Here is a 22197-nt window from a genome sequence, read left to right as displayed (position 1 = left end):
CCTGGTCTGGGACCTGGACAAAAGTATCCGTTATTAAAATTTAGTAACTTTTTGTCAACTTGTCTGATCCCCAGGGCGCACATAGACAGACACACAAGCAAACTCGTGCTTCATTCCTCAGAACAGATAGAACAAACAGCGTTTTTTGGCATAGAATGTTGTTGCTTCCACCCAGACTAAGTGCCTGCCTCTTCTATCAAAGTAATGGGTCGCGTGTACTCCTGGTATTAGCTATTTTGTTGTTAGTGATCTTGAAGAACTAACAAATGGTTTCTCATGAAGTCACAAGTCGCTTTGGTCCATGAAGTTGATATGCAGTAGAAATAACCTATGCATTACTCACCCGTTGTGAAATAGAAAGATTATGTTGATTTTATGCGAACACAAATCTGTTATAGCAACTGGCCTTTCCACAACTACTTCCAATCTGGATTGAATTCACGGCTAATTTTTTGAATCATACACAAGAGTATCATTGATATGTTAGTGTTAATAATATTTTCGTAACCAAATTCAGATTTTAAACTTCCAAACTATGCTGTGCATAAAAGTCGGAAATCTTATAGAGTGGTTTCATCCGTGTGCCTGTTGACAGATACCAGAGCAAAGACAGAAAGTGACATAGAGAAATCCTTTACTGATATTAATTCTTCATCCAATGAATAGAATAGGTTTCATCTCATCCGTTAACTGTATATTGAAGTCAGAAATGGTTCAAATTAGCAATTTCCGGTTCTAACATTTAACCCATAGATGAAAACGGTAACATAGGTGAAAACGATTTTTTTGTAAACGATTGCGCGTGTATAGGCAACATATCATGGTCAATCTCTACTAAAATTGAAAATGGTTTAAATTTATTATTACACCGGGTTTCAACAACAGTTTGAACTTTTATCGTCATAGCATAAAACATTAACATAGCCAGAACTGATTTTTGAAAACGAGTTACCATCTAGAGACAACATCATGGGTACACAAAATATTCTACCGAAATTATAAATTGTTGAAATTTACTATTACTTCCGGTTTCAATTTTCAATTTCCGCCTAATAGAAATAGTAAATGCTTCAAGATGTGGTCTTTTGCAATTAATTCAGTATCCAAGGAATATATTTTATTTCCTCCGTTAACCTTCTACTTAAACTGGAATTGCTTCAAATTAGCCATTTTCGATTTCGACGTTTGTCGATATATAAAGAAAATGATAACGGATAGTGAGAGGTGGTTTCTGCAAACGATTTAGAGTCTTAAGACATATTTACAATACTAAATTCGGCTGTAGTTACAATTTGTTACAACTTCTGGTTTCAATAACGATTTACATTTACCGCTATAGAACGAAAACGGCAGCAGATAGCTAAAAACAGTTTTAAGCAAACCATTCAGCCTCTGAACAAAAATATCGTTACTCTCCATATAACTCTACTAAAACTGGAAATTGTTCAAATTTACTAGTACCTCCTGTTTCAATACTGATTTCCGTAGAGCGAAAGTGGTAAAAGATATTAATAGGTGGCTTTTTGCAATCGATTCATCGTCTCAAGAATAGCATCCTCCATCTCCGTGGCAGCTTTGATCAAAGCAGAATTTTTTAAAATTAGCAATACTCTGTTTGAACGTTCCTCGCCATAGAACGAAAACAGTAAAAGATAGCGAGAACATTTTTTCCAAACGATTTACCGTCTCTAGTCAACATACCATAATTATTGTCAACACCATACCGGAACAGGAAGTGGTTCAAATTAACTATTACTTCCTATTTCAATTCTTTTTTCTATAGATCAAAACAATAGGAGATATCAGGATACGGCTTTTTTTACAATCAACAGGAACTGGTTCAAATTAACTATTATTTCCTATTTCAATTCTTGTTTCCAGGAATCAAAACAATAGGAGATATCAAGATACGGCCTTTTTAAATCAACGCAGGGTCGTAAGGATATGTTCCTCCAAGAATTCAGCATCCCAAGAATATTTTCCACCAATCCCTATTCAAACCAGAAGTAACTGAAGTTATCCAAGTTCGGTTTGAACGTGTACTGCTACAAGTTTGTAATCTATGACTAAGAGTGTCAATTTGTTGCATATGTTAGACGAGTTACCAGTACCAATACCAAAATAAAAAAGTGAGTATCGTTTCACAGTGTGAAACGAAGATTTCCAAACTACATGAATTCAATAGTCGAACTTGAAGTAGTGTTATCATCTGTCACAAAGGATAATGCACGTTCTTCGCGGAATAGTATTTTTCTATCACCTCTCGATTTAATTAAATGTTTAAAGAGCCAATCTTTAACCATAAATCGATAAATCTATTACCTTTCATTTTGCAGCTCAGACAAGATACGATAGAAATATCGTAAACCTTAATAGAAAGACAAAACAGCTACGTTCTTTTATAAGCTTCAAACTTAAAAATATTAGCTATAAATATTTACAGAGTAGGGAGTTTCTGCTATGTTATTCCGTAGTTCATTGGATTCGTACAGAACTACCATCCAGATGACCCGTGTTCGAAACTTATTCGTCCTTTACTTGTGTTAAAAGAAAAATGTGACTACAATTGTAATTGATTCGACATTCTGCAAAATTTTGTTCATGTTCTTTTTGTTATTAAGCGGAAAAGATTAAGTAGAATTTTACAAAAGTTAAGACCGTTCTAAATTTTAATATTAATAAAAACTATGACGAGGTTTACAGCTAAAAGCTATATTGAATTATCTTCAATTTTAATCCATAAACAGCTATGATTAACGAGATGGGTTTAAGTTATTTCGAGCGTGGTCAGCACATTACCCTTTATAATTTTTATTTCTGGAACTAAATATAACTAAAGTCATTTTTCTTTAGATATAAAATACTCACATTTAATTCTAAACAAAACATAGAGCGCAGTTCAAAATGACACTACGACACATTTCTTTATATAAATAATTGAAACAAATGGATACATTTATACGTGTAAAAGTCGAAGATAATGTGACAAACTCTGAAATAAATTAAATAATAGTTTATAATAAAGTAAACTGAAATGAAGTGCAAGGTATTGAAAGTTAGGGAAAATATTTGTCTTTATATGCTAAACCACAAGTTTAGACAATATGTAGGGACACTAAACCTTCAAATATATAACTTGAATTTGATTATCCATAGAATCTGAAATATATATTCAGAACTCAGCACAAGTTTCAAGTTCCATGGTTTTAAAATTGTCGTTACAAATGACCAAACTAATGATAAATCCAGGGAGTGGTTTATTGAACTAGCTGCTGCTTCCAGTTTTGTCTATAAATTACCATACCTAATTACATTATCACTACCTGTTGTATTTTAGGTCAAGAAATATTTTTTTGTTTATAATTCAGGAAGAAAAGTAACGTCAACATTTAGCAAATATTGGTACTCATCTCTAACGTCAAAATAAATTGTCAAATATAGCACACTTCGCTTGCTAGAACCTATTTATTGTGGAAGCCCATATATCAAATCATTTTTTAAAATTTTTGAATACTGCCGAAGGTTTTACAGAATGTTTATTGTTATGCATAAATGTTTGTTCTGTTTGACATGAAGATAAGTTTATTATGAAGAAAATGGTATGCAGAGGCCTTTGTAGACTATATCTTATTAGTTGTAGTAGTTGATTTGAGTTTAGCGTCCCGTTCTGTAACGAGGCCATATGAGACATGGAGCTACAGAATTAACTTGGAATCCAAACCGCATGAGCTCCCGCCGAAAATTCAACTCCGCTTTTTGAAAGAGTATCTATCTCACTACAGTCAATTCTCACCTGCTGGGATTGGAATAAGCGTTGTATTGGAAAGTAGGGATGAAACTGGTTAATAATTTTGTGACCTGGAATCAGCCAGACACGTGACTCGGTAAGACTAGAACAAATGTGAAGAAAACAAAACATCATACACACGAAGAATTTGTATGACATTGTTAATATAGTTCTCTTTCCTGCTGGTCTAGTGGCTAGCGTGTGCGCCTATGGTGTATGTAGCCTGGGGTTCGATTCCCGTTCGAAAATAATTGGATTTTAAACTAGCTGGCTAACTTTTATTAATTGTCCGTCTCCTTAAGCCTAAAGGACTTAGTGCGAGCGATCCCGAGTTCGATTCCCGGTGGGGGCACTCGGTCGAAAAAATGTAAAAAGCTTTTACAGGCCAGCCATCCTTAATGAGGTTTTCCTGGCTATTCAACATTCACACCATGGAAATACCGAAGTGGGACCAGGCCACTTCCTTCCTTCCCTTATTCCTTCCTTTATTCCTTCCCTTTCCCCGGATATTGGTAATGCGCTCGCGGAGGGACGTCATCCCGCAAACGTGACGGGCTAAATGGCCATAGATGCCGAAAGCTCAGAAATCTAAATCCTAAATCCTAAAGGACTTATACGTAGGACGTTAAACTATTTTCTCACTAATGTTCGTTTAATTTTGAAACATGATTCTAGAAACACGATACTGCGCTCTTTTCTCATTATATCTATGTTTGGCTATCTCTCTTGGTGTGTGTTGTTTGTCACATAAGTTTACGCATGTTTGCCAAAGGATAGTATCTTTTGTCCCTTGAAGCGATGGAAGATATAAGAAAATCAGTTTTGTTAATGTAACTGGCCTGAAAACCTTTTAGAGGTGTTGTTCCTGGTAAAACAACAAAATATATTACGTTTGCAAATGCACTTTACACAACAAATTACACAAATAGTGCACAAAGCAGGGAAAGCAGAGAAACTGTTATACGGTAAGACGACAGAAACAAAAATCATATGCTGAATGTATAAAGTGTATAGCAAGAAAACAACATCAGAGTGTGGTGTAGTGGGTAATGCTGTATTCTACCAATCAGATGGTCCATGTTTGAATCTTCATGTGCATTTTTCTTTTCGTCGAAAGAACAGCCATTACTTGCAGTATAAGAATTTTATATATGGTGTCATTCTGTTAGATTTTTTAAGTTCTTGTCTAACGTAATAATATGCAAGTATGATTCTACCTACGTAACGATCGAAAGTAACGATGTTCTAGATTTCTTTCCATTAATAAAATATAAAGATAAGCTTACATCCGGAACTAAATGTACAAGTAATTGAAATGAAAGTAACAGGTTGTTACAATATAACCTGAGGGCAGAAGAGCAAACCATTAGGCAGAAGACCAAAGCAATATAACCTTATTCGCTTCCAAGTTGCTGTCTTATCCCTGTCTTAACTTGAACTGAACACACCTTTTTGAAAACACAGTGTTATCAATGAGATACTGATCTGTGTGAAAACATAAAGAAAAGAGAAAAGAGAAAATTTTTTAACTACGAGTAAGATATTAATTCATCATATATTTGTGAAGTTTTGTCAAGTTTCCAGTAGACGTCAGCTATTTCCTTCCAAGTACTAAATGTCTTCAAATATTAATTTCAAACAGTTCATTCGATTTTTCCCGCGATGATCGGACAGACAATCACGATGTCACTTTTACATATTGACCGCGTTTTTAGAGCTTGTCATCTTTTCCCCTCAAAAGCAGATTTTTAACGATAACGGAAGATGGGCTCACATATTTGAAAATAAGATGTTTATGTTCATCTCTTCCTCTTACGATATATGCGTTAATGAATTATAGAAACCCGACTGGACCAAATAATAAATGCAGTATATTAAAAAGATTATTTCAAGTGCTTCATCCGTTTTTCTATGAGGACAAGGTATTCTTAAATATTGAGCAAAAATAATAAAAATTACCCTTATTCTCCACTTAATACAGAAAGTTCTAAACACGGTCGGAGGTGTTATGTTTAATGTTTAACAATACCTATCATCATGTTGTCAACAGTCAAGTAGCGAAGTTTGTGTGTAATATGTATATTACATTGAATTTAAAGCGTCACGCTAAGAGCAAATTAAGTATAAATGCTAAAACATTGTTCAGTTTCAGTTCTTAAGAGATTTTCTTTCCTGTTTTTTTTTTTATTATATTGTCAATAGCTTACAAAACCCTGGCACCTGACTTTTGTATAAATAGTCTTCAACATTTTTCCCATATACTTTTCTCAACGTTTAAGTCCTTTAGGCTAAAAGAGGCGGATGATTAATGAGAACAAATTGTACTGAAAGTTAATTTTTAATTGACTTTTAAAGGGAATCCAATAAAAAGTATTTTCTGTCAAACAAGTTTATGCGCGTATTAAGCGGGATAGTATCTTGCCCCTTGCTGCTATGAAAATAAAATACTACACATTACCCCATATTATTTCGCCAGTAATTTTCCATTTGCTGCTTAGTTAAAATAAGTATTCCTAGGCATCGTGGCGAAATATGTATTTGCTTTTCGTGCATTGTACGAAAAACAAAAAGTGAACAAAATAGAAAACGAAACAAGAAAAAAATACAATGCGATGTAAAGTGCTTGGACTCTCGAGAAATCACTCAATGTAGTGCTTTGTTTGCAAGCAGGTCTTGATGGTGCCAGTTCGCGTTGAGACACGGGGCGCATAACATCGCCTCTCTGTCCGTGCTGTACTATTGTATCTGCTTTGTTTGTCGAATAGTGGCGTTTGATTTTTTATATTATTTCTGTGACTTAGTGATTTTGTGAAATGTGTACTACAAGTCCTTTGTTTCACTTGTGAGCAACAACATTTATATATATATATATATATATATATATATATATATATATATATATATATATATTCTGAAGTTGACGTGTAACGTCGAGTGTAAGCAATATGAGTTGTATGAGGTCTAATACGCTCCGAATTAATTTCGTAACTGTGCGTCAAAAGCCTACGTCTATTCATATTCGTGAATGGATTCGAAGTGTTTTCAAGTTAACAATTGACCAAGTGTTAAGTATAGAACTGGACTTTATTCGAAACTTTTATACATCAAACTAGTGAGTAAAGTGCTATGTGAACGTATTCTTTCTGGTACCAACGGCACCGTGACTTATACCAATACTGATGGAGATCATGTGTTACCCATTGATTTGGCAGACAACTCTGTTGTTGTTGTAAAAGTCTCTTTATGTCCAATGGAACTTAGTGATACCCATTTAAGTCGTGTACTCTCCCAGTATGGGGATATTCACAATATTACTGATGAACAGTACTTTACTGATCATATTTATCTTACCCGCACGGGTCGCAAACTAGTCAAAATGACTGTTAATGTAACATTCCATCCTTTGTTACTCTTTGTGGTTTACGTCTTTTTGTCAGTTACGACGGTCAAATCCAGGCCTGCGCGGTCTGTAACTCTCAGGACCATTTTGTACAGGATTGTCCTAAGGAGAGAACTCCACCTTTACCCAAGTCTACTTCTGTGTCTCCAGGTGTCCGCATGCCGTGCAACCTTCCAGTGGAAACATCAGCTCCCGATACCGGTTGTTACAGTGCATTTCCTGTTCTACAGAAGGATACACACATCCCCGCGTCGTCCCCGATTTTGCCACTTGCAAGTGCTGCATCTAGTGTTCCCGACATTCATCCCGTCAACCCTTCCATTGCTGACAGCTCACATAGTATATAAGTGACACCTACTCGCGATGCTGACGAGACAGGTGTTCCATCTCCAGTTCCTGTGACTGATCAGCCACTTCTACTAAATTCTGAGGTAGGTGATAGAAATACAATAGAGGGGCACAGTGCTACCCCTTCAAGCATTCCTCTCGCAGTTGGTTCCATTGACACCACTGGTTTTTAAGATGCTACTAGTGATACCATAAGTGATTCCGATCTGAGTGTAGCATCCTGCGAAAAGCGCAAGTAAACTCAACTTCAGTTTAACAGTAGTGCAGTGTCTAAAAATTCTAAAGGTAACCGCAGTGATGAAACAACAAGTGGTCACAATGTTAGGAAAACACGAGCTTCGACCAAAAAGTTGAAATCTGTTGTTCAATCAGACGACGAATAGTGCATTGCCCATCTTTGGTATCAATAATTTATATTGTTTATATATTTCTTCCTTCTTTCTACTTTACACATGTTCTTGTTCCCGCATTGCTTTACTTTCATGTATTTACTTTATATATTTTTTGTAATGTTTAGTTTTCGTTTCGCCACAGTCAATTTAAATCGTCTTACTTCTCCGGTCAAATTAGACGCACTACGAGATTTTATATATCAGGAAGAAGTTGATATTCTGTTTGCTCAAGAGGTGGCAGTACCCGATTTTCCAGACATCCCTAATTATTCATGTGTTTCACGCTTCACTGAAAATGGTTTAGGAACTGCTATTCTATACCGCAGTGATATTGACTTTGAAGCGTTTCTCCAAATGCCTACTGAACGTATCACCTTAGGAACACTAGAAAATATACACCTGTGTACAGCATATGCTCCAAGCGGTTCGAATCATGCACCAGAGCGCAATAGTTTCTTTAATACTGAGCTTGCTCAAGCGTTACGTAATGGTTCTTCTCCTTGTATATTAGCCGGAGACTTTAATGCTGTTTTGGCACCAATAGATATGACCCCAAATTATACCTTCTCAGCCAGTCTGTCCAATTTAATTGCCACCTATGATCTAGTCGACGTGTGGCGACACTTATTTCCAACCACGCCTGGCCATACTTTCTTTACAGGGACGAGTTCCTCAAGATTGGATAAATTCTATATCAGTCGCACTCTTATACATCAGGTTCAACACATGGCTGTGGGTCTGTTTTAGTGATCATCATGCTGTAATCATGACCATCAAACTACCAGCCCACAAATTTCTCAAACGTAGCCCATTGTGGTATTTTAATACGTCAATTTTACGTGAGCCCGAATATGAAGCTCTGATACATGCTGAATGGAAAGGCCACCTTCATGTGAAACAACGCTACAAAGGTTCTCTCATGCAATTTTGGGAAAACCGTGTAAAACGAACTTTTTGCTCTGTGACCAAACAATATTGTCGAACTAGAAACGCCGATCATTATCAGCAATATCACTACTATACTGGTCTATTGCGAGATTACATGATAGAACAACAACGCGGGGGTCAAGTACGACCTCAAATTCAGCAGATCAAAGCTCATTTATTAACGCTGCATAAACGACGTATGCAAGGTTTTATGATTCGTAGCAAAACACGTCAATATGATGACACTGAACAGGCAAGTATCCACCAAATACGCATGGAGCGCACACGGGGCAGACAAAAATTGATTTCTAAAATTAAGGGTGACGATGGCCGTGTGTATGAGGGCGTAAACGTCATGACTTCTTTTATTGATTATTATAAACAATTATATGCTCAACCTCCAACTTGTTGTACTGATTCTTCTATACTAGAGTATATTCCCTCTGTTTTAACGGATGATGATCGAGAGTGTCTATCGGGTCCGTCCACAATAGACGAGGTCAAACAGTCCATCCGATTAGGCAAACTAGGGAAGTCCACAGGTATTGATTCTCTACAACTAGAATTGTATGTTACATTTATAGATATTTTAGCTCCTTTTCTCACCGACCTTTTTAGTGAATATCGCACACATTTTGTTTTAGGCCAATCTCTCAGAACGGGCATTACTGTTTTGGTCCCCAAACATTCATCAGCATCTAGTGTTACAAATTTCAGGCCACTAAGTCTCTTGTGCACGGACCTAAAACTATTAACTCGTTGTCTGACGATCAGAATGAAAACATACCTTGAGAAGCTGTTAAGTCCTTGCCAATACGGTCTTGGCCACAATAACCCTATTTATAAGGCCTTATCCAATCTCAGAGATTTTATTTCCTTTTATGAGTCCGCCGATCCTTCTTCGGTAGCAATTTTATCCACCGATTACTCCAAGGCCTTTGAGAGAATTAATCACAATTATCTCTTCCAAGTTTTAGCTAAATATGGATTTGGTGACCATTTCATTTCTCTTATCAAAGGAATATATACGAAACGAATTACCAGGTTAAAGCTAAATGGAGGTTTAAGTGCTCCCATATCTGTTTGTAATGGTATTTTACACGGGGACACAATTTCTAGTATTTTATTTAGTTTATCTTTAGCGCCTCTTGTATATGCGGCACACCGCCTACTCCCTGGTGTTCCTGTGTATAACAACAGTCTAGCAGTGCAATCATACATTGATGACACACACTATATATTACGCAATGACGCAGATCTGGAATGTATACAGAAGTTACTAAGCCTTTATCAACACGCCTCAAGCGCACAACTTAATAAAGCAAAAACAAAAATATTGTGTTTACATGAACAATATCAGTCTCTGTATAGTAGAACGTTTGACACTGTTTCATCAATCAGAATACTTGGTATTGTATGGTATCCTACTTTACAACAGACTATCACGAAAACATATGAAGTCATAGCTTCTAAGATCCGAAGTCTTTTAATAACGCATAAATCAGTAATCTTAGTCTTTTCAGTAGAAATATGTTTCTTAAAACTACTGTGTTTAGCTTACTATGGCATTCTGCACAGATTTTCCCGTTACCAAAGCCTATCTATAAGTCTTTAAACAGTCAGGCGTTGTTTTTTCTCTGGCATAATAAAGCTTTAAGAGTAGGTCAAACACAACTACTTTTGCCTACAGCAAAGGGAGGAATAGAGTTTATGGATATTGGAATTCAGTCACGTGCTCTGCTTGTGCATAGAAGTTGTCGTATGGTTTGTTCCCACCCTGATTCGATTACTGCTACGGTTTTCAATGTCTGTTTTCAGTGTATTGACCTTGTGCTTCCGATTCCTATCTTTCCTTGGGCGATTAAATTCTCTCACCTTCGCGATGTAGTACTTGATATGCTGTATGCAATAGTCGCACGACAGCAGATCGAAATTAGGTCAGTCAAAGAAATATACTGGCACTATCAGAGCACGTGCGTATCTGTTACGCCACACGTCATGCTTCACGTGCCATGCAAAAACTGGAGTAACATCTGGGAAAACATAACTACCAAGTTTTTAACTCACAAACAGAAAGAAATGTGGTATTTTATTGTTAATAATGTATATGAAACGTCTGCTAGGCTCTTTAATCTAGGAATCACCTCTACAAATGTATGCTATTATTGTAATCAGATAGACACTCTTGAACATCGATTCCATAACTGTTTTGACATACCACCCATTTGGCACGCTTTTAGCACTATACTTAGTAGAATATGTCGTACCTCACAACCTGTTTTTAGCGTACATAATGTAATATTATTTCCAGATTTTCATTACTTTCCTAGCTATAAACATAATGCTGTGATCTGGTTTACTGTACAAACTATCATGTTTATTCTTGTAACAGCACGACCATTGTGTCTTGAAATGTATGAAATGTATTTAACATACCAGGCTATGAAGCTCTCTCCTGTATGTAAACGAAAGTATTTTGCCAACTACTTATCTGCAATAGCTCCCACACTTTCTTATGATGTAACCCACAAACAAGAATGAACTGAACCAGTAAGTCTTTTTTCTTGAATACTGTTTTATCTTAAATAATATTTTACACTTTCAGTGAGGCTGTGAATAGTAAATATCCTTGTATATTTCTCTGTATTTCGATGGAAATAAAGTTATTAAAAAAAAAGATGGTGTAATCGGTAACTCCGTGGCCACAAGATCGATTCACGCGGTCCTCAGATCGATTTCCCCTGAAAACATGCTTTTTATTTTCTTTACACAATAAGAGTTTTTTTTTTTTGAAAAAATTATCCAGTCATCCGAAAAAAGGAAATTGTGTTGAAACAGAATATTTCATTTTTGTATTCACATTATCGCGAAGAAATATGATCATTTCTTGCAGTTCAAACCGTAGACAGTAAGTTACTGAAAAACGATTTTCGTTTTTTTTTATAAATAATGTCAAGTTGTTGTCGTCGACAGAATTCTACACTGTAGACCTTAAAGTTGGAAGTTTCTGAGAAAAACGGTGTCCATATATTATTATTATTATTATTATTATTATTATTATTATTATTATTATTATTATTATTATTATTATTATTATTATTAGAATGACAAAAGAAGGAAAATACACATAGTCGAAGCTATTGATAGGAACAGAAGAGATACACTTTGTCAGATTCTTTTTAGGTTTCCATATGAACGTAATAATATTATTACATTTATTGATTGACAGATAGAATTATTATTTTATGAGAACACGAAAAGGGTATAAATATTTCTTAGCTGGTAGGAGAAATAAATTTTATTTCGCCCTTCTTCTAGATAGGTTTTGTTTATTTTGAGTTTAACGCCCTTTTCAGCAGAAAGGCTATATCAGACGGGACTTACTGATTAACGTGCAATCCGAACCATATAAGTTCCTGCCGGGAATCGAACTCGGGTCCTTTTCTAGATATGAAGTTGAGGTGACACCTTGAATAGAATCGTTCTTGTGATTACAGTTGTAAGCTCGATCACTATTTGTAATTTGTGTTATTCCTCTAATTTTTTATCAACGTTGCATGTAGCGTTAAAGCTAATAAGATATTGGCGATACCACGTGTACAATTTGAAGACCGTGTCAGTTGTGTAAATTCGCACACAGATCGAGGTAACGAAGCCAGAGTAATGTGCGTATGTCTCTTGAACACATAAATAAGTTTCTCTGCTCTGGCCATCCTCCCTGGTAGAGTATGGGATAGCAAGTTAGTGTGAAGATTTTCTAATCTACGAATCGATTCCTGCGTGCGCAGAACCAATTTTATTTCTTGAGCACAAGTAGAAAAGGCAAATTAAAAAACGAATCGAGACGCATAAAGTTTTTTGCTGACAAGTAAGACCGAATCGAAAGTATGGGTCATTACGCGATTTTTTTAAGGAAACAATAGAATGAAGGAAGTTGTTATGTCTGTGTCTAGAAATGGAGTATAAAAAAGAAGAAGGTACACTTATGTTGCATGTATTTCAAAATTACATAAATATTGATAACTCTCCTTCTTATGATAGAAAATATTAAATTATTTCTGAGAAATATGTAGAAAAGGAACCACATACGAGGCATGATTTTTAAGTAAGGTCCGTTTTGTTGTATAAACTAGCAATTCGCGCGCATACCGCAACGAGCGTGTGCGTCGTGTACCGGCATGCCTCGGGAACAACTGTGCTCAATTTCAGCTCTGTAGCTGACCTGTACGATTGTGTTCTGTGCTTTCACAATGTTTAAGATTATCAAGTCGCCCGCCCCGTGTGAGGTTCGCTCAGTGATACCTTTTTTCAGCAAGAAAACAGTCTGCTGCAGAAATTCATCCACAGATTTGCGAAGTGTACGGTCATACTGTTATGAGTGCAAGCAAATTGCGTAAGCGGGTACGAGAATTCAAAAATGACCGTGACAACGTTCATGATGAGGACTCCGGTCTCCCTTCTTCAATTACACACGATTTGGTTGTTTCAGTTGAAGCAAGGGTTCGTGGGAAAAGGCGCTTTACAATAACAGGTCTCTCAAACGAATTTCCCGACGTGTCAAGATCAGTGCTTTACAAAATTGTTCCTGAACACCTAAAATTTAGGAAACTGTGCTCCCGGTGGTCCAGAAACTCCTAACAGATGACCACAAAAACCAAAGATTTGAATGTGCGATGAAGTTCTTGACTAGTTATCACGATGGAATTGACGGCTTCCTTAGTCAGATCGTAACTGGAGACGAAACATGGGTTTCTCATATCACGCCCGCATCGAATCAACAGATCATGGGATGGAGACACTCACTCTCGCCTGTAAAGGTGCAGGCCAAACAGACGTTGCTAAATCGCATTTAAAACTATTATAGCACTTAATTTACCTTACTCATAACCTTTAAAAAAGTCAGAAATTTACACGCAAAAAACAAGTATAGTTAGAAAAGCCAGAAAATGGGTGACAGTTACAATACTGCATGGTTAAAAAAGTGACGACCATGCTTCTAGGCTACTGATACCATAAATTATTGTTGAAATGATATAGCTCGATTTACAATAAAGTTGGGGTAAAGGAACTATATTATTGTTCAATGAACAACGGTTTTAGCTGGTATTTCCAACTATATAGACAAGATGTAGCTGGAAGTACAATACAGTATAGTTGCAAAAATCACATCTCAAAAGTAGACAATACACGTAACAATACTATATAGTTGAAAATGCAATGCTGTATTGCTGTGAGGACGATAAAATATTGTAAGACGAACAGTACTGCATTGCTAGAGATACGATATCATTGGAGCGACGATTGTAGCTTCCACCATACTGTATTGTTGCTACTACAATATGTTGTTGTTGTCGTGACCATAGAGTGTGGTACACCTGACAATATCTTCGCTGTTTATATCGTGTCTGCAACCATACAGCATGGCAACTGTAACAATATTACATTGTTGGTAATACAATATCCGTGGTGTCCATATTGTATCGTGCACTATACCATATTGCTGCTGGAACGATGTTGGATTGTACTGCCAACTATGTTTGATGGTTGTTCGTACGATCTGTTGAGAGTCCATATTGTACCAGATACTATAATATATAGTTGGTCGAACCATGTCGTGAAAGTCAATATTGTACCCCCTACTAGACTATATAGTTGTTCGTAAAATATTTGTAGAGTCTATATTGTACAGTAAGGGACACCTCTGGATGGTATACTTTTGCCGTAAATTTCCATATGGGTGTACCATCCTGAAGTGTCCCTTACTGTACCTGTGTCTTATTGTACCTATTACCATGCTATGTGGCTGTTGGTACGATGGCTTGAAAGTCTACATAGCATTGATAGTGCATACGACACGCTTTCCATAGCGCTTTTTCTCGCTTCCATAACGCAGTTTGGCCCTGAGAAACGGAGACATGTCTTACAAAATTACGTTACGTATTACCTTGTCCATGTATAAGAACTATTCTGCTCTATTGTATCCTACTCTTGAATAGCAACTTTTTTTCATTTTGTACCACACAAATTTTCAATTTCTTTCATGTATTTTGTTTTCACAATGATACACTGCTATTTGTATCTACAAGGGCCAAAGTATAAGTTTTAGCTAAAAATAAATAAATAAAATAAAAACTGCACTACGGAAGCTTGAATTAACGCCGTAATTCTTACCAATATAATATAAACCTTTATTACATCGTACGAAAACATAGTATAGTAACAGGTACAATATAGCCTCTGAAAAAAAAATCTGGAAACTTGAAAAATGCGTTGCTTATACCAGCAATGCAATATACACTTTCATTATATCGTATTAAGACACTATAGTAACAAATACAATACAGACTCTCAGGACATGCATTCCATTCAAAATAAATTTCAGGTGGGAAAGCAGTGAATGTTCTCCAATTCTGTGCATGTAATACCTCACACAAATTTCCTCTCTTGTATGTGTTCAACTGCGATCTCGGTCCCTAGACGGTATATTTCTTGATCACTTCTTTATTACAGAATCGAATAAGTGAAGTGTAAATGAATGGTTTACGACAAACGATAGGACCATGGTAAAAAAATGTACAGGGCGTCTCATAAAAAATATTAAAAACTCAGACCAGAGATTCCTCGCATGAAACCAAAGTCTATTTAAGAAAGAAGTTCAGAAGTGGGAAGCGGCATAGCTATACACCTCCGAAAGTGTGGGGAAAAATGAATTTCACATCTGCCTACCAGATGACGACAGAAGCTACCATAAACTTGAACAAAGCGTTTTTAAAGCAAAAGATCATAATTAAACTTTATTTACAAACTTATTTTCCACACACATGAAAAGTTATATTATCGAGTGACGGATCAACCGGGAATTCTACTTGATTGCCTTTACAAACTCTGTCTTCTGTAAACCTTGATTTACAATAATGGGGGAAGACTGTAGAGCAGTAAAGAAGATTATGAAGTGGAACCCCCACGTACCCCGAATAAGCAAGGTTAGACGTAATAGAAAGACTCATTTGAGTAACATGTTTATATGAAAAAATATATACAGAATTTCTTTACAACTTCCTTCAAAAGAAAAGTGACAATTACGTGACATTACAAAGACATATTTTTACTTTCACTTTACTTCCGAAACGTTATAAATGAAACTTATTCTCACAATTCAGTGAATTAACTGAAATATTTATTAAACCCTGCTAAACACCACACTTGTGTGTGTTCGTATCAAATACTATACTATTAGCACTCACCATCGAAACCAAAAGAAGAGTATTTTTTCTAGATGCTAAATATAAAAACTAAATTTATATTTACCATATAAGTATTTAAAAGGAATGTTTCTTATTGAATATTTACTATACAAACATGAGCATTAGCTATCAAACTTTCTGATTACAATCTACTAGAGACTGTTTTACACACTATACTTTTACCAGACATTTATAGACTTTACTTAGTCAAGAACACATTGTTCAGAAACAAAAGCAGAGCATTGTTCCAGATGCTCACAACGAATAACACATTTACATATACCATATAAACATTTGCATTAAAAAATAAATTTTTACTTAGTATTTAACATACAAACATGGACGTGTTAATTACATAATGTTTATTACAATCTACTGGGGACTTCCAGATATTAAAGAATATAATAGACCTCATATACAATTTGATAGACTTTATTAAGAACACATCTGTTGTGTAAAATGTTTCACCATCTAGTATAATGCAACAGTACGAAAGAACTTGACAATATCTTTAATGTGCTTAAATCACTACCGTCATGGTCGTTCACTAAATTGCACACCACTTGATAATAAACTACAGGGTGGCCCAAAAGTACGTATATAAACCACCATCGATCAACTTTGACATTTTAACTTATTAAGATAATACATTTATTTCCTTCGGTCTGTTCCGAGCTTTAGGTATAAGTGAAAAGAAATTAAAAACAAATAACGAAGAAACTAAGTTAATAAATCTATGGATAATAATAAGTAAATGATATAAAATGTCATGAGCCGATCAGTACGAAACTGTATACTTACTTTTGGGCCACTCTGTATACGTAATAAAACTTTCAAATACAAACTAAACATTTATTTGAGACTAGTCAATTTTATATCTAACTGTACCAGTATTATGTAGCTTTTAACTAGATTTCAAATAAGAAACAGCAGAAGACAAGGAAAAGGTTTAACATTGCAGCAGCATGCTTATAAAAGTATTTGCAGGCAAATATCCTGAGCTACAGAAACTTCAATAGAAGCCCACCTTCTCCCCATGGTTTACTAATAACATTGCTCTGAGACAACTTTTCTTGGTGTTTTACTTACAAGAATGATCGTATACACTTTGGCGCTAAAAAAATCTTCCTTAAGCCACCCAAACCTAACTCGCAGCCCCAAAATTACTAATGAGGGATGGACAGAAGATGTCTGGGCGAAACGAGCAGTGTAACACTAGTAGAAATTACTTAACTGTTTCTACAAGAATTTTAGGATAGACGAGACCGTACTAGAAACTTGAATGGTATGACAGTAACGTTAAATTTTTAATTTATTACCAATTGTTCATTAAATTACTGTATTGTAACTTCTATGCAATCAACCTTTGTATATAAAATCGTAATTGTAAGACATTACAATCTATCTACATACGTTGCGAAATAACACTTTGCAGAACATCATTGCGCTTTAATGAGTATTAGTTAGTGTTTAAACAGCAACATGGGAACGCGTATATAGGTAGGAAGGTTGAATAAAAAACTGAGAAAGTATAGAATCCAGAAAACCTTCATTAGTGATTACAGTAGATAATGGAAAAACACAAGGATAAATTGTTACATTGTGAGAATTATGTTTGGGGTTCTAATATTTTCACGATAGAGAATTCTCTGACTTTTCCAGATTCACAATTACAAATTCCAAGATTTATATATAATGTAAAAAAACCAATACCAACCAACTAAAATTTCTTAATGTACACATGTAGACACGGCTCCAAAAGAGCACCTGCAATCACATACGGACAATTTTAGTTTCTTTTTTATTAATAGGGATACCCATTTAATAATATTTACAAAAAGAGAACTAAAATCGTCCACGTCTAGTTCATTATCTACGTTTGAAGAATGTGCCGAATAAAGGTGGTATTCTTTCCAAGCTGTGTGTACATGTGTATATTTTTTGTGATTGAAGATACGAAAGATTTGCAAACCAAATTACGTTCTTTTGTAATATATTACCTACCAAATAGCCAGGTGAGGCACAAATAAACTCAGCAGACCTGTAAAATCCTCATAATATATATATATATAAAGCCTCATATTTCCAGTTTTTTTTAGTTTCAAGAATTCCCTGACTTTCTAAGGATTTCCAAGTCAGTGGAAACCATAGTGTGGCTGAAAATGAACACGTTAGTGTAACCATGTTTACATCTTTGCGCCCTCTTTACTGTAATATTAACTTATGCCTTTTTGTATTTCATACTTCACTTCTTTCAGCTTCATAAGCCCTACCTAATTTATCCGTGCCAATGTTGTTTTCTAAACAATAATTAATACCCTTTAAGACCCAATATCAGTTAGTATTGTCACAGTATTAGTTGTCAAAATCTTTCATGTTTCTGAATAACAAAATACATTACAAACAAACAGAAACGTATAAGGCACCATTACGCATCTCTTTAAAATAAGTAGGGGGTTCTGAAAGAAAATTATTTATGTCGATACATTTCCACTGGTTTCATAAGCACAATAAGAGCTTCTCTACACATTGCAAAATATACTGGATGTGCTTTTTGGTGAGATGCGGTTCACTGTATAGTTTGGCTATAAAATAAAACACTTCTTCCTCCATAGCCTCCTGATAGACTTCAGCTAAGCTGCTTTCTGAAAGTCTCTCATTTGTTTTTTCATCTATGTTTTCATCTGCTACTATAACAGCATCAGTATCAACACCACAAGTTGTTTTATGTTTAGACACATGTATTTTATTTCGAACAACATGAGACATAGACAGAACATCTGGGAAGCCGTGCTGCTTATGTAAATGCTTACGAAAAGAATTAAGAATATCAAATTCACGCCCACACAAATGTTTTCCGCAGCGATACACACTATTTATGTGCAAATTGTGGATACATTTGAAATGTTGCAACAACAGTTTAACTGACCTGACATTACATCTACATATATAACACCTCGGCATTTTACTTTATGTACTAATGCTAATATTTCACAACAAACAGCTGTATACTTCATTTACAGCTGTATATTTGTCCAACTGCAAAAAAAAATAATAATAATAATAATAATAATTATTATTATTCAAGGCTGCTGCAGTTTATTTGCGTTATTAAACTACTTACAGTTGTGAACTTCTTGTCCCACTGGGTAAAAATTTCGTAGATATGTTGTTGGATGAATATCCAAGCTTGTTCACTTTCCTTCGGGTACTGCAAGTGTAATACATGGAAACACTTGAACCAGATATCCATGGCCTTCAAAATTGTTTCCATCCTGTATAACTGATTTTCGATGCACACGAAATATGCTTCTGTATTTTTTTTTAAATATCCTTCGCAATAACTACAGGCAAAGGTTGAACACCACAGCCGAATCTTTTCATCTTCTCATGATGTGCTTCTAAATTTGCCTGGAGGTCAGATGCTTCCTGCAAAACACAATTATTTGATAAGATTATGTTCAAAAGCTGGAATAAATATCATGCATTTGAAATAAAACCTACTGTAGGGACAATCTTAATGTATGTATTTATGCGGACCCTCTGCTCAATGAATGAGGAAATACTGCGGACAATAGATGTATGAGCATTAGCCCAATGAAAGTGAGTCTTCGCCTTGGAAGTTTCGTTTAGCGAAAAGTATTGGTTCGAGGTGCTAGCTACGTGATGGTGATTTATTGGCTTTTCATTCTTCATTATAGAAGTCCTGGGGCATTTCTTATATTTGCATGTGAGGTTACCGCTATTTTTATGCGCATGAATATGATTCGTGATTCTTGAGTTTTGGTCGTTCCAACCAATAATAAAAAATGTACAAATTACCATGTGGACATGATAATGAAACCTTTCCAATGGGCTCGATTTCGGAATTACATTTATGTAATTATTCACTACTGCGGAGGAGAAAGTTAACTAGCTACTAGGAGTATTTAATTTTCATCCCCTGCTTTTGGGGCTTTATGTGTAAATTCATATAAAATTATGTTGCGCAATGAGTGACAAGAATACGGTACGAAGTGGGGCGCCAAGCTGTATAAAACTTATGGTGGCGGAGGACGTGACCAACTGATTCAGTGTAGGGTAGTTTCATTTTTCGCAGCCCCTTATCAAGGGCGAAATTTGGAAGTTGCAAGTGATGTAATGTAACAAACGCACAAGAGCCACCTAGTATCAGTCCCATGTGAAGTGCTTTTGTAGCCGACTTGGAAGTGAGGACGGAACGCTTTCAATTTGGCCACAACGACACATTTTATACGAAATTGATATTTAGTAGCTATAATGCATTTGGACATAAGTAACATGATTTTCTACCTCTAGGTCTCACTATGACTAAGAGATTGCGAAAAATTAGACTCCCTACACTGAATCAGTTTGAGACGCGTTATCCAGCTGTATAAGTTTTATACAAGAAAGCACCGTCCAACTTTATATCGAACTTGTGAGTTTTGACATTACACTGATTTTTCTGCTACGTTCGCTTTAGCTGCAATATGGAAATAACCTTAAAACTTGAGAATCAATTTTCCCCTTTCTGCAGCGTCGATAACGAAACTCACGTTCGGCTGTGCAAAAGTACATGTGAATAATTAAAGAGTGCTAACAAATGTAATGTGTCCCCTCAAACTTTCGATGAAACGTAACCATAAAAATTAATTACATTTTAAACTATCTGAAACAAGAAATGCGAAGAGTTGAAAAAGAAAGTGACGTCAGACTCAATACTAAAGTGTCATATATATATATATATATATATATATATATATATATATATATATATATATATATATATATATATATTCCTCTCTTCTGACAGAGAGAATGAGTGTTAGTAATTTCTTTGTCTCTAAACCTTCGCATTTCTTCTTTCAGAAATTTTGAAATATAAATTACAGCAATTCATGTATATATATATATATATATATATATATATATATATATATATATATATAATTCGAATATATATATCTGAATATTTATGGGATTTCGAAAATTTATTACGAAACTTGAAGAAACAGTTACTCGATTTAGACAACCTTTTTGAATCATTTAACAATGTATCTCGGATAAACAATCTTTCGATTGATCTGACGCAAACATCCACTCTTCCTTTGCACTTTTTCACTTTATTTCTTCCTCAGGTTTTATTTGATCCACATACTTCTCTATTTCTACTATACGGTATTTAACTTAAAAAGCAACATACCTTAACATGAAAAAAGAATCCCTGCTGCGCTTCTAACTTTGTTGGCTTCCAGTATCCTCCGCTATCTTTCCTCTTTACCGACGAAGTGACAGGAGGAAAATGTCTACCTAAAAGTAGCAGCAGAATTACATTTCTGGCTCCTGTAAGTATAAAAAATATAAATGTAATTAGTACAATTGCTTTAAACTGTAACGTCTTTCTTAAAAGAATATGCCTATATAACATGAATAATATCACATTACGAAACCTAATGGATACAATGTATTGAATACCAAATACCATATCCTAGTTGCATTGGTTACTAACTACGCATACGAAGGATTAGTTTTGATACAGATCCAATTAGAAGTTTTCATTTTTGGTTCGATTTTATACTATACGAATGTAACTAAAATTAAGATTGACATTCGGTGAACTTTCAGTTTCTATAGGGTGAAAAGAGAAGTAGACTGACATTTAAATCCATTCAAGTACGATGTACAATTCAAGTACAATCATATTAATTGTTTAATTCACAGAAAATAGCCACAATTTAATAATTAATTTTTACAAAACTTATTGCTGATATTAAAATGTGGTCGCGTCGAAAATTATAACATTTTTGCTGTCATGAGAAAACTATAGACACACGAGTTTAGATGTAAATAAAATGTTTACTCCTAGAAGTACATAAAGGTAAGCTAAGCTAAGCTAAAAAAATCTGGGTTAAATTAAGTAAAGAACAAGTTTTAAGGTTTCGTTAAATGTCTACCATATGTTAAAACAAAGTGCTTACACTCATTTGTTCGAAACCAAACTATGATAGCTTTTAAAGAAGTTTATTGTTAATACGTATATCAAGTTTTAAATTGATCTGATGTTGTTCAGAAGAGTTCTTGTATATTTTGTAAGATAAC

The 22197-nt window shown here is 35.1% G+C and overlaps 1 protein-coding gene and 1 long non-coding RNA gene across 2 annotated transcripts in view; one reads left to right on the top strand and one right to left on the bottom strand.

The window, feature by feature from the left end:
- The window catches only part of LOC145682901 (uncharacterized), a 955736-nt gene that overhangs the window by 137206 nt on the left and 796333 nt on the right, over positions 1–22197 (top strand). The gene's annotated exons all lie outside the window — the stretch shown is intronic.
- Positions 19247–21547, bottom strand: LOC145683373 (uncharacterized). The gene is made up of 2 exons (XM_081754704.1): positions 21302–21547; positions 19247–19527 (listed from the first exon to the last, which is right to left on the bottom strand). The coding sequence occupies exons 1-2, from the start codon at positions 21524–21526 to the stop codon at positions 19423–19425; spliced, it is 330 nt and encodes a 109-aa protein (XP_081610830.1). The 5' UTR covers positions 21527–21547; the 3' UTR covers positions 19247–19422.

Source organism: Thermobia domestica, chromosome 4 (assembly GCF_964235325.1).
Source record: "Thermobia domestica chromosome 4, izTheDome1.hap1.1, whole genome shotgun sequence".
NCBI classification, from domain to species: domain Eukaryota; kingdom Metazoa; phylum Arthropoda; class Insecta; order Zygentoma; family Lepismatidae; genus Thermobia; species Thermobia domestica.
Note: the sequence above shows the minus strand (reverse complement) of the source record. Positions and strands in the feature narration are given on the sequence as shown.

What these genes read in the sequence shown, in the direction of transcription:
- LOC145683373 (XM_081754704.1), bottom strand. Translation starts at nt 21,526, where the DNA reads ATGTTATATAGGCATATTCTTTTAAGAAAGACGTTACAGTTTAAAGCA. An exon ending in GATTCTTTTTTCATGTTAAG is followed by an intron (nt 19,528 to 21,301) that starts GTATGTTGCTTT and finishes TGTGTTTTGCAG; the next exon opens with GAAGCATCTGACCTCCAGGC.